We start from the raw sequence: 17131 nt of genomic DNA on the forward strand, positions 1-17131 counted from the left end.
GAAACTGGCCAACACTTTGCAACGCGCGTTAACGAACACATGACCACGGACAGGAACTCGCACATTTTTAAACATCTTAATAGCTCATCCCAATGTAAAACCTCATGCAACGAGGAGGCGTTGCATATAAAATGGGACACGCCCTCTCTCAACAAGCAACTTTCACATGTTAATATAACTTTGTCATTCTGATGTTCATCATATGTAGAGAATTGTTTGAAAAAATTGTTCTAGGCGTGAGTCCGCAATTAGACAAAATATAAAATCCCTATAACATAATAATATAATTGCACAAAATAACCATTAGTAAATATAACAAATAGAAAAGAATGATCTAAGCCTACGTTAATTTCCTGCAATTTTATCAATCATGACATCCTTGAAGTATACTTTTTGTTGTGCATCAGTACAGTACATGTGAACAAACCAATACATTCCATGCCACAACATCTATGGAGTACCAAAGACTAACGACAAGGTGGGCAGGGCCTGCTGATGAAGGGGTGCAAAGGTTAACTTGGATGTTTTTGAAGATTAATGATTATATGGAGGTAGTTGGGAAAATATGTGTGATTTTCAGAGTCAGCAATTTCAAGCGAAGAGGCGCCTGGGGGAACACGTTTCTGTTGAAGTATGTACCCCACAATTCTCCCTCCCCTTTGACAATTTCCTACCAGGTACTTTGCCCAAGGATGCCAAAAAGAATGGACAATAAGAAATTTTGATACCCAAGGTTCAGGTTAGGAACCAAAAAAGAACTGCAACTAGGCCTACTGCTCCTACTACTCTAATATTTCAGTTCATAATTATTTGAAGTTCTCATAGTCCATTATTATTGCTGATGTTGATCATCTAATGGATGATACAGTATATGGCCATCTTCTGGAAACAAGATATGAGTGTCTTCATATTCTTATTACAGTCTTAACTATTATGAGACATGAGAAATCATCATTAAAGTCAGTGTTACGCTGAGTCCTTTTTGTTCACTGGTTTCACAATGGACCAGCGTCAACCCCATTCCTTGATCTACAGTACGCACAATACTGCAAAATTGTCATGGCTTCAGCCCCTGACCACAATCCACACATGATCCTCGAGTCCGACTTTCACAGCTTCAACTCCATTTCTCAAAGCAAGACACTGCAAAGTTTCACAGCTTCAACCCATTACCTCAATTCACCCTAGTAAATTTCACAGCTTCAATACAACCCACTTTTTCCTTGATCCACCCATGTTACTTGACATCCTCAAACCCATATTGCTCAAACCAACAGCTGGTCACCAGATGGGAACTAGCATATACACCACACAATGCTTCACTGTGATATTCACTTTCTACAGGTTGCCGGTTGCTTCAAAGATAAATCCTTTTCTGCCGATCTCTCTTAAAATCTTTGCAATGTTCCTACTATCATCTGGAATATAAAAAATAATATTGTTGTTAGGCATTGTGTTTGATTACATAATTCTATGTAATAATCTATTACATTTTTACACTAATTTAGATGAACTTGATAAAATATTCAATAAAGACGCCAAATTTATGCACAATCTCACCATTTGTATCTGTATCCTATTGATTTCTTATTTCAATACATGGCATTGGTATGCATTGAAATTTAAAAATGTACTGTAATGGCAAAACAGCGGTAACATTCCCCCATGCACCCACTAGATCTTCCCATGATAATACTGTACCTACTTTATCTATATCAGTGTGATGTCATAACAGTTAAGCATATTATCTACACCAATGTGATGTCATAGATAATTGTGTACTATTCATACATAATTTTACCTGCTATAAATGTGATGACATAAATATTATGGATACCTATAACAATTCCATAGGGCCCATTTGAGCGAAAAAATATCCAAGCGATTTACCAGTTAATTCACCAGTACACACTTTCTAATACCGCTCGGACACTAGTCTAATTACCTTACCATCTGGATTAACCGCGACAATTTTGACCACCAAATTGCTGGGTAGAATACCGTGTATAGAATGACCTTAATTGTTTTTCCAAATGTTTTGTCCACAGCACAGCGCGAAATTCAATAGGTTACGGCCCAGGCGTGGTTGCAGCTCTCCTTCGCCTCCTCACACAATGCACGACGAAATCTAAATTTAGTAGCATAGCTACGCGATCGATTTGTAGATTTACCATTATTCGGAGAAATAAACTTGAATAAACTAGTCTGTCTACGTACAGATTTTAAAGCAGCCATTATAAGTTATTGAGCTACATTATCGTTCCGCGCTGTATGTACGTGGGCCGGTTATAGCAGCAGTAGCAAGTAAACAAAGAATGGGTTGTTGGCCAATGGATAAGTTGAAATTTACTTCCGGAGTAGTTTCATTACACGTATTTACCGTCAGCTAAAACTTGCTCGAACGGTCGACCACCCGATGAGTGCTCAGCGAGATTACCCGGTGAAATAAACGGAATACGGTTGGCGTTTTTTGCTCAAATGGGCCCATAGATTGTTTACCTATTCCACTGTGATGTCGACCATCTAGTGTCAGCTTTAAATGATTTAACATGTTCGGCATTCCTTTTGGGTATATTCCTGTAGCAGCAGCAAATGCCTAAAATAATACATCAAATTTATCTTAATAATAGCATTTCATTTCAACATATCAGCATGTAAGTAAAACACTGTATACACAATGATCATAGTATTACAGTAAACAATTAAACACCGTGTTTTACTAATGACCATTCTATATTACAGTATTTACTATGAACTCCTTCACAAGAAGTTAAAGTTTAGCATACTCTGTGTATTAATTAGGCGCATAATGCCTATGTGACCTCTTGCGGAAGGCCCTGAACAGTCTCTCCGACAGACCTACCAGGGTCACGAAGGGTGTCAGCCCTCTGTGGGTAGGACAGGCCCTGAATGCCAATTACTAACAAACTAACTACAGTATTAATCTAAACCTGTTCCTAGTAACCAAATAAACCAGTCTAACATTATTGTTAATAAATTACATGAAAACCAAAAAAAAAAAAAATTAACTTTCTCTCTTCTTCCACTGGATTTGTGTTGTATTTGTTGATACACGTATTTCTGAAATTGAATGTTAGGACCTTTAAAACTAAAATAACTCTGACGACCAGAAGGATTCCCCATCCACTAAGCTCCTACCACAAGACATTTGGTGCTCTGTCTGATTAATTGTCTCCCAGCACTAGTGTGGTGATGGGTATCACTAGGCGCAGAAAAATATAATTAGATGTGTTAAGATAGCTCATTAAAACAGATCTCCTGGAAGAAGTTGTTTTCTATTTTGGGACCAATTGCAGTGACATTTATAAATCTTCCACGACTATATTACAACAACAACCTGTATTCACAACTGAAACACCCAACAATCCTTTATTCATTGTTCATTTAAGTTGCAATCAAAATTTACTCACTTTCTTGATATTAATCCACTGCTTGCAATAGTGAGGGAATTCTATGCCTGTATACTCACATTGGTGTGTTAACCTATGTTACATAGAAATAGTTATATCAATGATAAATTAATAAATCATTAAATAATTAGGTACTTTTGGCTTAATTATGCAGAATATACTGCACCTTACATAGTGCCTATAGTTAAAAGTACATAGCAATCACTCATTATTCCTGGTTAAAGAGTTTTTATATGCCTTCCTGATCGACCAACCAATCATCATCACCGAATGCTGTTGGCGATAGCATGCAGCAATTGTATGGAAACCAAGCTTCAATGATAATCACAGGTATATTTAATATTCATATTAATAGCTTAAAAGAAGATGTATATATATAATAATATACCGCTAATTAACTCACTGCTTTTTAAAATCCCAATCTCCGCATGTCACAAAAATAAATGAGTTATTGTCCCTTAATAAATCCTCTTTAACCATCCAGGCATCCAACATCTAAAACAAGAGTAAAATAAAAATGAACTATAAGTTCTCAATCTCCCTGGTTTCAAAGAAAAAGTTATTTTTCAATTCGTTTTGACAACGAACATGTATTTGCTACGTTATATAATGATCCACTATCTCAATTAGAGTCTATTAATGTGCCTGGAAACTCAGTTTTGATTATGCTATCTGTACACAGAAGTTAGTATAGCACTTCTAAATCATTGCCAATAATGCAATTTCAGTGGCAGATTTAGGAATTTGAAATAGAGGGGGCCCAGGAAGGGACTTTCACAGCTGGACGGATAGACAACCTCAGCTCCACCATGAGTAGGACTGAGATAAGAAAATTTATGATTATGGCACATCTAGATGACTGGCCGAGAAATGGCACTCTCAAGACTTGATTTGAATATAATTTTCTTTTTTTCTGCATTAAAAAAAAATAATTTTTAAAAACTTGGGGAGGGGGGTACACTGAATTTGTTTTTAATTGATATGAATAATACAATGTATTTTGAAAAAAGGTCCAAAAATATTTTGCTCATTCAAGATTTTTTTTTTCAATGACATAACCAGTAAAATTTAAATTCTTACTTCTCAGTAAATAAAATGCAAGGTACATAGAAAAATACAATATTAATAACACTGTATGCACAAATATCCACCAGGCGTATTTAAGACATGAATCATGAGATACAGTATGTAATAAATCTTAAAACTGTATTTGATTTTTTATAATATCAATGCTTATTTAAATGTATGTAAGCACTCTTAATTATTTAATCAATTCCTGGAATATTAAATCATCCGCAAGAAAAGAATTACTACAATGCTGACCTAGATTCTCACAAGAGGGCATAGATAAAATTAAATTTTGGTGAATAAAGTGCTAGCGAAACTCCTTGAGATTAACATCAGCCAATTTTTTGGTACCACACTGGGGTGGAAGCAGGGGTGTGCAGACAGTGCGATCACACCCCACTAAAATGTATTAAGAAAAATTATTGTTGTATATAAAATACCGGTAAGATTTGAGAGTGCAATAGAGGTCCATATTCTCAAAATGTTCTACCCTCAGCCCCAACCATGGTGGGGCTGAGGTTGTGTAAACTCTCACACACTCCCTACAGCCAAATCCTACATCTGCCCCAGCCACCCATACACGATATGTGCAATGTGCAATTTTGAGTGACTGAATGCTGCAAAGTTGTATTCAATTCTGGATGAGTAAGCATCATTTTTACCAAATTTAAATTTCATTTATTTGTCTCAAACATATTACCACTTACCAAGAACAAAAACAGGACAAGAACAACAAGAGAATGTTAAAGATAGAAACACCCTAAAATCGAACTACAGTAAATGTTGAGTTTACAGTATCATGCATTAACAATAATTTAAAAGGGAGTCCATTTATGGACAATGATGTTAAAAATAACAATGTATACTGTATCCAACTATGTCAATATGAAAAATCTATATCACACATTTTACATTCAACATACAGGTATGCTCATGATTTGCTTCATGTTTCATTTGTGTGTATTTTGACTGTATGTGTGTATTTTGACTGTATCATGATTGTAAATTGATGTCAATAACAAATTCTAGCAACTGTTGAATGAAAACCCATGTATGTATAAACATTTTATTTAATTTCTCACTTTTAAACTCTCTTGGAATGTAGGTTGTCCATCTACCATACTCTGTGTGATTCCAGTTAACTGCAAAAAAAAAAAAAAAAAAGAAATGAGGAAAATGAGTGGTAATGTGTAACTTATCTCAAATGTCAATTTTTTATTTAAAACTGAAGGCTGCACCCATTCTTTGACATTTTCGGAAAAACCTTTATGCACTGCTTTAAAACTACCTTAATGTTCAGTTTAATACTATTTTATTTTTCATCTTAATATATTTTCTAACTCTCATAATAAGTGATGAAAAAAATGGATGAGAGTTTATACTATCTGTTAATACGGTGAGGAAAATATGCTCAATTGAAACTGCAGCTTATGCATAACTTAATTAAATATATAGATACAAAGTAGCAATTAAAATAACTATTAAATATTACCTTATTGATCAAAGTATGCACAGAACATGTGCTGAGTTCACATGTCAAAATTAGGAATCATAAATCTGTTATATTTAAAGCTCTGGTCACACTATCAAATTTGCCTTGACCATATTTAGGCATGTCAAATAAAATGTGATAGTCTGGACAGGACCTTAGTATGAATTAAAAAAAAAAAAAACACTTGCCTCAGTACAAAATGTTGAAAGTTGTGGGTGGGCTGTAGGCTGCACATAGGTGTGGAATTCAGCTTCTGTTTCGAAGGTCTTGCCACTCACTTTAATAACAGGCAATTCAATGATTTCCTTAAAAAGAATGCAGTTATATATAATTATGTTTGCTGTTTTTTTTCAGTTGATAACTACCTCCATTACCAGGGGCGGATTTAGGGGGGGCCGGCCCGGCCCGGCCCCCCCTTTTGGGAGGTAAAAAAAGAAAAAAAAAGAAAAAAAAAGAGAGAAAAAGGAAAAAATGATGGCCAAGAATGCCTCAAATGTTATGTTCGGGCGTCTAGAACACAAAAATTTCTGTGTATAAGAGACAGGTATTGGGCTAACCGTCCGCTCAAATATGCTCCGTATCAACGGATTGACCTGATAGCATCGAGGGGCCTACTAGCATCGTTTTGCTAGGGTCTCAATTTCCAGGATAGAATATCCTGGAATTCAATATATTCAGTAAATAATTATTAATTCAAGCAAAGTTTGCAATACCTGGGGATGTATCCGTTGCATATCTTCGCATGTTGCCTCAAAATCGAGAACAAGAAAATAGTCGAATTTTTGTTTTGCAAAGTTACTTTTGCCAGGACTGGACTTGGATGCCATGGTGATGAATGGTCTGATACTACTGATGGCAGTGATGATATGCACGTTACTTCCAACTACTGACGGGGTTGTTCTTGCAGACAGAGGTGAATTTCGGTGTTTTTCGCAGGAGGTATGAATACTATTTATCGACTGACAGTTTTGGATATTAGGCCTACTACTATGATTATCAATCCTAGTCCTACTATATGTTATTAACTGTTGCACAATGAAACGCAATCGCCGCCTCATTGCAACACCTCCTGCCAGTCTTGCTGCTGCTGGAGGCTGAGTGTGACGATGGCAACAACAATGCTAATGAACTTCATTTCATCCTACCAATTCACACGCGATTCAGTGCAGAATAAAATATCGTAATGAAATTTGTAACAGGGATATACTTATTTATAGTTTACTTAGCATGTAATTATGCCCCGAATTATGCAAACAGAAATCGCACTACGAAAACCATGCTACTGTAGATGTGTATAAGAGACAGGAGTTTATACTATCTGTTAATACGGTGAGGAAAATATGCTCAATTGAAACTGCAGCTTATGCATAACTTAATTAAATATATAGATACAAAGTAGCAATTAAAATAACTATTAAATATTACCTTATTGATCAAAGTATACACAGAACATGTGCTGAGTTCACATGTCAAAATTAGGAATCATAAATCTGTTATATTTAAAGCTCTGTTCACACTATCAAATTTGCCTTGACCATATTTAGGCATGTCAAATAAAATGTGAGAGTCTGGACAGGACCTTAGTATGAATTTAAAAAAAAAAAACACTTGCCTCAGTACAAAATGTTGAAAGTTGTGGGTGGGCTGTAGGCTGCACATAGGTGTGGAACTCAGCTTCTGTTTCGAAGGTCTTGCCACTCACTTTAATAACAGGCAATTCAATGATTTCCTTAAAAAGAATGCCGTTATATATAATTATGTTTGCTGGTTTTTTTTCAGTTGATAACTACCTCCACTACAGGGGCAATATTCACAATTGACTATCAGAATGGTTTGTTCACAGGATTTTATGCAAAAAGTAATAAATTGATCATCATAAATTTAGGAGTGGTATAGAAACAAACAGGCAATTAGATTTTGGTATGAAATATAAATGTAAGGTCACTGAAAATAAAACAAGGTGAAGTGCGGCAGTCTATGTAATACTTATAATGCGCCCTCTACTATCAGAAAATATAGCGTGATTTAAAATCAAATAAAATTCATAATACTGATCAACAAATATCCCTAAAACCAGACACTGGTTGCGCCTAACGGTCGTCAGCTGATTCGATTCTGTAAAGAACGCTGCGCCTCCATGTAGGCGCAATGGATCGTTTTTAATGACAATAAGTTTAGACTGCCACCGACTATCAGCAGACAGCGTGACATCGTCTAGTGTTTACAAGGAGTGGAATTTGATCCTTCGTACAACAGGTCATAAGACCGTCGTACAAAGCTGCGACTGCCCAGCTTAAGCTTTTGAATGATTAGTTCCTTAGAGACCACTAAAATTGAAAAAAAAAAAAATCTGACCAGTACAGTATACCCAATATATCAGTAGTGTTTCACTGGAAGGAATAAAAATTTGTCAGTAAGCAAAATATACACTAATAAATTCTTTTCAAAAAATCCTAAGATATCATTAAATGGCCAAAATCAACTATTAGTTACAGTATGTCTAAATATTGATTAATTATCAAATATTGATTAATCTATCAAATATTAATTAAAGTTATCAAATATTGATTAATTTATCAAATATTTAGTATTATATATCAAATATTGAATAATCTATAAAATAATTATTAATCAAATATTGATTAATCTATTGCTAAATTGCCTAATTGTTAAATGTATCTCATAGTTGATTCTGACAATGTGAATCTTGAAAATACTGATTAACCCCTTCAAGTGTATTCTTGATAAGTATTGGGCTAACCGTCCGCTCAAATATGCTCCGTATCAACGGATTGACCTGATAGCATCGAGGGGCCTACTAGCATCGTTTTGCTAGGGTCTCAATTTCCAGGATAGAATATCCTGGAATTCAATATATTCAGTAAATAATTATTAATTCAAGCAAAGTTTGCAATACCTGGGGATGTATCCGTTGCATATCTTCGCATGTTGCCTCAAAATCGAGAACAAGAAAATAGTCGAATTTTTGTTTTGCAAAGTTACTTTTGCCAGGACTGGACTTGGATGCCATGGTGATGAATGGTCTGATACTACTGATGGCAGTGATGATATGCACGTTACTTCCAACTACTGACGGGGTTGTTCTTGCAGACAGAGGTGAATTTCGGTGTTTTTCGCAGGAGGTATGAATACTATTTATCGACTGACAGTTTTGGATATTAGGCCTACTACTATGATTATCAATCCTAGTCCTACTATATGTTATTAACTGTTGCACAATGAAACGCAATCGCCGCCTCATTGCAACACCTCCTGCCAGTCTTGCTGCTGCTGGAGGCTGAGTGTGACGATGGCAACAACAATGCTAATGAACTTCATTTCATCCTACCAATTCACACGCGATTCAGTGCAGAATAAAATATCGTAATGAAATTTGTAACAGGGATATACTTATTTATAGTTTACTTAGCATGTAATTATGCCCCGAATTATGCAAACAGAAATCGCACTACGAAAACCATGCTACTGTCCACCGTCTCTATAGACTCTGTTCTATCTAGTCTTCGATCACTTAAAAGGGGAAATCCCTTAGCCGACGTGACCCACGCCAGGTAGGTCTACACAGATTTACAGACAATTCTAAGATTTAAGTATATAAATACATATATATATTCATTCAGTAAAATTATCAATAATTATAATATTCAGTTAAATTATATTTTAAAATTATGAAGATTTTTAACAATTGAAATTTAGTATGTATAAAGAATTAGGTGAGTAAGTACTTGAACGAGGTCAACAAGTGTCAACAAAATGGCGAATCGCACGGTAAAGGACGCGAATAGCGTCAAAGGAACAAATCCTCAATACTTAGTTGAAAAGATTATAAGATCGAGAATATATGAGTCAAAATATTGGAAAGAACAATGTTTTGCTTTAAGTGGTATGTCCATGTATTTATATTATCTCATTACATTGATTTTTTGGTGCCCTAGCTAGCCTAGGCCGTTGGCGCCAGAGTAGCGGCCATGCAGTAATCTGCGCGATAGTGCCGGCGATGGATGGCCTAGTAGTAGGCTAACCTTAAGGCCTAGGCCTTGGGCCTAGTTCTTTTACAGAATTTGGGAGTCCTGGAGGAATAGGCTAGGCCCATTTACACATGATTCTTTTACAGAGTCAGGTCTAGCTATTTTACTAGCCACTTTTGTTCTCTGCTGTTTTTTGACTTGCACTTTCCTTTTTTGAATGAGTTTTGAGTTGAATGAAAATTTTAAAAAAAAGAGCTTTGGTTGGAGTGAAAGAACCCGGCCTCACTATTTAATAATCATCTTAAAATCGTAATATTACATTGTAATGATCAGATTTTCTTTCACAAGCTGAACTTCTTGTTGACAAAGCCATGGAGTTGCGGTTCATTGGAGGTGTGTTTGGTGGGAATGTAAAGCCATCTCCATTCCTCTGTCTCATCCTTAAAATGCTGCAAATCCAACCAGAGAAGGACATTGTAATCGAATTCATAAAGAATGATGACTTTAAGTGAGTACCGCTTGTCGTACTACTACTGTATAATGTTTATATCTTTTCCTAGCCATGACCAGACTGTCATGGCTAAAGAATATGCGCAGAGAATATATTCTCCGCGCAAAAATTTGGCCTAGAAATCCGTCCACACATTTTGAAAAATGAGGGCCGATTTCCACACAGATTTTACTGAAAGTTTTGAACAAATCTTACTGTATAACCAATGCAGTTGTGCAGTATACTATCAAAAGAAATACAACATACCTTTGTTTAGTCTTTCTCTTTTGTCTTTAAGACCAGTCCAGTCTATCAAGTTTTATTTGAATAAAAAACAAGTGACATGCCTAAATATGATAATGGTGAAAAAATATCATGACCATAAATAGGTAGATCATGATTACATATGGCATACAACAGTTTTTGGTCAAAGAACTCTCCAAATGTGAATGTGTTCAAGAGCAATCTGAAAGCTTTCCTTTTTTCAAGAGCATTCTGAACAAGTGTGACAGCGCCACTGAACATTTCTGGATATTGGCGCTATATAAATATTTTGATTGATTGATTGAAAGAAAATTTGATGGTCTTCATCCTGATCAATTCAAAATAATACAGTAGACCGTAAAAGATTAAATGTATGTCTGGCTATTAAAATAACATCAGGTGATCAGGCAGTTAAATTTTAGTGACACTCCATATATAGGTCCATGCTGTATATTTTATTATTGTCTCTGTCATTCACAGGTATGTCCGCTGTTTGGGGGCCATGTACCTTCGACTTATAGGAGAAAGTGTTGAGATTTACAAGTACTTGGAGCCACTTTATAATGACTACAGAAAGATCCGCTTTCAAAACAGGAATGGAGGCTATGAGCCGACGCACATTGATGAGTTTATTGACGAGCTACTTCACGAGGAGCGCGTGTGCAGTATAATATTACCCAGAATTCAGAAGAGACACATTTTAGAGGAAGCTGAGAAATTAGAACCAAGGGTAAGATAATAGAACATAGTTCAAAAACAAAATTGATCTTGTCAAATATATATCCTTTAACTTTGATGTTTTAAATGAAATATCAAATTATTAAATTGCAACAATCACATGTACCCAAATTTGTTACGCACTGGGTTTAATGTGGCTATAGGTTTGGGTTTTGATGGAATGCATTAAAAATTATGTAGGCAGATATGCACACTGGACCACTGATTTGAAGTCATTAACCAAGAAGATTTGGTTCTACCAAACTAACTCTAAACAAGGAGCTGCTTAAACCAGAGTTAAGGCTGTAGTTAGCCTTACTTAAGCCACTCAACTCGCCCAGCTCAACCAGCAACATTTTGCAATACTGTTCCAAAGCTCCACCATTTCAGGTAGTTATTGTCTCCAACTGAAAACACAGCAGTAACGGAGGTCATCAAGGAAGATACAAAATTTCTTATATACAGTAATTGAAATTTGTTTATTGTCTTTTAGGTGAGTGCATTAGAAGAAGACTTGGAGGTCATGGAGAGTTCAAGTGACGAGGAAGAAGAAATTATTAAGGTATGCACCAACCATGGACCTTATTAATAGGTCCATGCACCAACATTGGAGTTTATGAAGTGCAGTAAAGTTGAATAAATTGTTTTATCATGAATAAACATTTCTCATTACATTACAACACTTTTTACACAGGAAAGTAGAGGTCGTTCAGTAGATCGGTATAGGGATCACGATCGTCAACGGCGTAGTCCGTCTCCAAGATACCGCAGAAGTAGATCAAGATCACCGCATAGAAAGTAAGAATGACTATGCACATTGTAAAAAAAAACATATTCAAGCATACTCAATTAATGTACAGAAAAAATGTGTTAAAAATATGCGTGACAATTACCTAAAAGCAAACTTAATATCTTAATATTCACCCTTAAAGCATCCCTTTAACCTCTGTCTGGATTTGCCCATGTAAAGTATAGGCATGATGATGTACTATCTCTATATGGACATGAAAATATATCACACCCAAATATGGACACAAACAACACTGTATTTTCATTATCTAGAAATATGAAGTGATTTGATTCATATTGAATTTTTAAATTTTTTTTTTCTGCGAATCATTTATATATTTTTATTTGGTGTGTTTAATAATTAAATGAATTGACACGTTGTCAACTTTATATTCTTCAGTCGACGAAGAAGAGATTCACCACACAGGAGAAGAAACCGAAGTCGATCTAGAGAAAGGCGGCGTTCACGTACACCAGGTGAGAAAGAATTTTATTTCCTCTTTCAATTTTAATACAGTTATCCAGTACCATTATTGATTGTATAATAAACTTTTATAAATTATCAACTTATTCAATTAATAATTGTGATTAAATTGTCCACATTTATGTATTTTTAAAGAACGTCGTCATAGAGACCGAGACCATGGTGATAAACATCGCAGTCATAGACACGCTGGAGCAGATGATGATAGGTAAGGTTATATCATCACCCTATAGCATCTATCAATAGTCAATAATATCGGGGATGAATCCAGGAGACCCAGTAGAGGAGATCCACTGTTGGTGGTGACTCTCCATAAGTACATGGTGCTGGTGAAGGTAGTGTAGGGGAATTACCTGTGACTTGCAGTTTAACTAGGTTGAACTGCTCGCTTTTCATCTGTCCATGACAGACTGGAGTGCACTGTGGTAACACATACTCTTATAGAAGGATGCTCTGTTTATAATTCTTGTACAAGGGTTTCAAGTCTCCCACACTCCTGCCAGCAGGCACCAATCTCCCGGAAAATTACCCATATTCCGCAAATTTGTTATACTTGCACGTTTTTACTACTTTATAATATCAATTATCTCATGGAAGTCTGTGACAATGGGCAGAAAATTAAATATGTTAAGAAAACTCATTTTATCCAGATCTCACGATTGTGAATTCCTCCAACATGGGATCACTGCTTATACAAGACGAATTGGTTCATTCATCTGGATTAAACATTGATAAGTTACTTGACTGTAACCATATAAAATTGTGAAAAAGGCAATTATTTCCACCGCAGGGATAACCAACCATAAGAGAGTCCTGGGTTTTATATTTTTGACATGCATTGAAAGACGAATGGATCCACCAAAATGATGACATGCACAAGCATGACAGCCACTTAGTGTTGCTAGGCAACCTCCAAGTTTGTTATATTCCATATTAAATGTTGAAGCAAATAGAAATTATCATTGTAGTCCTAATAATTTTCTTTGTGTCATTTGCAGACGGAAGTCACACAAGACTAAAAGAAGCCGGCATGATAGGGATTACAACGACAGAGAGCATCGACATGAAAGCAGAAGAGAACGCCACAAAACAGAATCAGATGAGATTGCTGAAGCAAATGCAGTGAGAGCTTCTCTTGGCCTGGCTCCATTGAAATGAGTGTGCTAGTTCCTAATAAAATACCTTTAAAAGCTTACCATAGATGATTAAACAAGCACCTCACTTAACGCTAAGGCGCTCAATAGTTTTGCAGTAAATTATCCAAAATGCCTTGTAGCATTGGGACACTATTAAACAACAAAATTTACAATTCTTGAATTATGATGTTATATTGTAACAAACCTGAGAAGTGCAGACCTTGGTACAACACCCGATACTATTAACAAGACCCAGGGAGGACACTTGTGGCACGCATTTTGTGCTCCATAAAACATGCAAAGGATTGGTTTTTAGGTCCGATGGGAAGCTCTGGAAACACTTGGCTGATTGATTAATATATCTTTTTTTACTACTGCCTATATTATACTGCCCTCATCGGAGCTTTCAAGATTGCAAGAACTCTAGCCCCGATGAGAAGCTCTAGAACCAATCGGCTGATTGATTAATACAGTACATCTTTTTTGTACTACTGCCTCTATTATACTGCCCTCATCATCGTTTTCTACAGGCGTGGTTCAAAAAGGGTAGTCAAGTTTATTATTGAATTTGGTGATCAAGAATTTCATTTTCTCAATATTATCATTGTGGTAATATAAGATTAGAGTACTGACAACCTATTCTGCCAACACAGAGACAGCATTACACACCGCTTGGAAGCCTAAATGTCCTCTTTTCCTTTTGATTTTATTTGTTCTTTTGAATAAATTGATTTTGTACAAAGTACAGTACAGTAATTGTGATTATTTGATTGTAGCAGAACTGAGCATAACAGATACAATCCTATTTTATTGTGCAGACTTCCCTCTATTATAATTTATCTTCCACATTTCTTGATTCACTTCAAAAAAATAAAATGGATATGCCCCTCACACCTACCCCCTCTAAATCCACATCTGAAAATGTCTAGTCCAGTGTAAAATTGATTGAATCGTTGCTCACCCACTGAGTATTACACAGCGATTATCTGGAAAATTACATGGAATAGCATTACAATGGACTGCTCAAATGCACTCGAGTACACAGAAGTGACATTTTGTGCTTCGTATGGATGCTTTAATACATTTCACGCATCACTTTCAAAGCTCGTCTATGCTTTTTATTTTAAGTACAAACTTCACATCACAATATGTCCACAATCAATCAGGATAATGGTCTTAAAAGGGAACTAGCAAAATGATTTTTTGTTCTAGAGTGGATTTTTGATATGCCATTAATAATAGAATCAACCTTAAAATCGTTCTTCGGCTATTTTTTATGAAGTTATAGGCGATTATATACGATTTTACCATGACGTCACTGGCAAAAAAGTAACAAAAGATCGTGTAAATAGCGCCGCGTAGGGTATCCACCCCGTAGGGTAGACGCCGCGAACGATCTTTGCGTGCATGCTGTAACAATCACAATTTACAGCCATGGTTACAGCATACACGCAAAGATCGTGTGGGAATCGAACACACAACCTCCATGTTTGGTATTCATTATCCACCATCAGCTAAACTGCCTTAAAAAAAAAAAAAATGGCTCGTGTGGGAATCGAACCCACGACCTTAAAAAAAAAATAAATATAAATTAAAAAAAATTTTCCCCGTGCGGGAATCGAACCCACGATCGCCGAGTTTACTACTCCTGATCCAGCATGACTAAACGGAGGGAGGTAAACCGCGTCCCCTAAGCCATAAATGCGATAAACCAAGTACCAGTTAGTCAACTCTGATCCTACTAGAAAAAAATTCTTTGTATATATACACTGCAGGTTATTATTACGCATGGTCATGGTGTCAAATATAGGCCATGAGCCAAGAGGTTTAATTTTTTTTTTGTATAAAAATGTAGAATTAAATTTATAATCGATTTTTGATTGTTACCATCTTTATAACTTACGCACTTTTTTTTAAATAGACAAAAATGTTTGAAAAATTCATTATGCAAATTAGAAAAAAAATTGATTAATCATGTTACGGGTACCCTGGTGGTTGTGTGTTCAATTCCCGCACGAACCAATTTTTTTTTTTTTTTTAAAGGCAGTTTAGTTGATGATGGATAATGAATAGCAAACCTGGAGGTTATGTGTTCGATTCTCACACAAAACTAATTTTCTTTTTTTTTCTTTTTTTAAAGGCAGTTTAGTTGATGGTGGATAATGAATAGCAAACCTGGAGGTTGTGTGTTCGATTCCCACATGAACCATTTTTTAAAATTTTTTTATATGACAATGGCAGAAGCCTATACCAAAGCTTCGCATTTTTGCGGGCATAATGCCTACACAGGATTGTTCATTCATATTGAAATTAGTGTTTTGATGGTGATTTTTTTCATCCAATTGCAATTTATATATCTTATATGAGAAGAATCTATGAATATTCAGCTTTCTGTTTACTGGGGGAATGAACAAGAAGATATGTGATTGGTGAACAGCCGAAATGGCAATTTAAACGAAGTCACTAAAAAGAGGTCAAAATGCAGCGGTGGGCGGTCAGCATAGCACCAATAGAAAAGTGAAAAATGACGGTGACCTTTTTCAAGCAATACAATTGAAACAAATACTAAAGCAATCAGAAAAGAATTGTCTTCCAAATGCAGAAGAGAATACAAAAATCCGACAAGTATTTGCCAGATACGACTGTGGAAAGACAATAAATGATCTAAAAACAGCTAATGTCAGCGTGAAACACTTTTGCTAGGCTATTCTCGCTCTTGAACGATAATGTTGCAAGAAAAACCATTTCGTATTTTTTGGAGCTTTTTTGATTTGTCAATGTGTAGGCCTATGGCTGATAATTTTTGTCAGGTCGAGGTGATTTCACTTTATTTGACAGTAGACTGATATTATTTCCACTCACAATAGTGCAGTCGCAATATTACTAATACAAAAGTGAAAGTTAAAAAGGGGAGAAAAGCAAAAATCTCTTGATTGACTTTAAAAGTCGTGTACTTGCAAAAAGACTAAATTAATCATTGTTTTAAGTTTGAATATCGTGTTGTTAATAATAATAATAGGCCTTATAATAATATAATATGCCTATTAGTAATAATAATAATAATAATAATAATAGGCCTTATAATAATATGCCTATTAATAATAATAATAAAGATTTGTAAAGCGCAAACATCTCCACCTAAATAGGTGCTGGGCAGTGTCAAACAAGCAGTAGAGAAAAAAACAAGATACATATCACAAGAAGAAAATGTAACAAGACTCATCATTTTATTACTTTACCTTCTCATTTTTTACCCACAGTTATACCAATG

General features: G+C 35.5%; 2 protein-coding genes across 3 annotated transcripts; one reads left to right on the top strand and one right to left on the bottom strand.

Annotated features, from left to right (window-relative positions):
- Positions 1–254: 254 nt before the first annotated feature.
- LOC117109164 (ERI1 exoribonuclease 3-like) lies at positions 255–9537 on the bottom strand. 2 transcript variants are annotated; one of them, XM_033251418.1, is made up of 7 exons: positions 8909–9537; positions 7604–7720; positions 5582–5641; positions 3835–3926; positions 3432–3504; positions 2500–2596; positions 255–1418 (listed from the first exon to the last, which is right to left on the bottom strand). In XM_033251418.1, exons 1-7 carry the CDS (start codon positions 9251–9253, stop codon positions 1339–1341), a joined length of 864 nt encoding a protein of 287 aa, XP_033107309.1. In that variant the 5' UTR covers positions 9254–9537; the 3' UTR covers positions 255–1338. The 2 variants fall into 2 exon arrangements, with proteins under 2 accessions (XP_033107309.1, XP_033107308.1); XM_033251417.1 differs by lacking the exons at positions 7604–7720; positions 8909–9537 and adding exons at positions 6180–6296; positions 6705–7266.
- A 205-nt stretch (positions 9538–9742) lies between these two features.
- Positions 9743–14610, top strand: LOC117109166 (pre-mRNA-splicing factor 38A-like). Its single transcript, XM_033251420.1, has 8 exons — positions 9743–9895; positions 10329–10488; positions 11215–11464; positions 11945–12013; positions 12146–12249; positions 12641–12717; positions 12860–12932; positions 13723–14610. Exons 1-8 carry the CDS (start codon positions 9766–9768, stop codon positions 13880–13882), a joined length of 1023 nt encoding a protein of 340 aa, XP_033107311.1. The 5' UTR covers positions 9743–9765; the 3' UTR covers positions 13883–14610.
- Positions 14611–17131: the final 2521 nt, after the last annotated feature.

Source organism: Anneissia japonica, unplaced genomic scaffold (genome assembly GCF_011630105.1).
Source record: "Anneissia japonica isolate Jap-2015-1 unplaced genomic scaffold, ASM1163010v1 scaffold288040_len302811_cov187, whole genome shotgun sequence".
Classification (NCBI taxonomy): Eukaryota; Metazoa; Echinodermata; class Crinoidea; order Comatulida; family Comatulidae; genus Anneissia; species Anneissia japonica.

Coding starts and splice junctions, on each gene's coding strand:
- LOC117109164 (XM_033251418.1), bottom strand. CDS start 9,253: ATGAGGCGGCGATTGCGTTTCATTGTGCAACAGTTAATAACATATAGT. Junction 3,927..5,581: donor CATTCCAAGAGAGTTTAAAA/GTGAGAAATTAA, acceptor CTCTTGTTTTAG/ATGTTGGATGCCTGGATGGT. Junction 3,505..3,834: donor GATTGGGATTTTAAAAAGCA/GTGAGTTAATTA, acceptor TATGTAACATAG/GTTAACACACCAATGTGAGT.
- LOC117109166 (XM_033251420.1), top strand. CDS start 9,766: ATGGCGAATCGCACGGTAAAGGACGCGAATAGCGTCAAAGGAACAAAT. Junction 11,465..11,944: donor CTGAGAAATTAGAACCAAGG/GTAAGATAATAG, acceptor ATTGTCTTTTAG/GTGAGTGCATTAGAAGAAGA. Junction 12,014..12,145: donor AGGAAGAAGAAATTATTAAG/GTATGCACCAAC, acceptor CTTTTTACACAG/GAAAGTAGAGGTCGTTCAGT.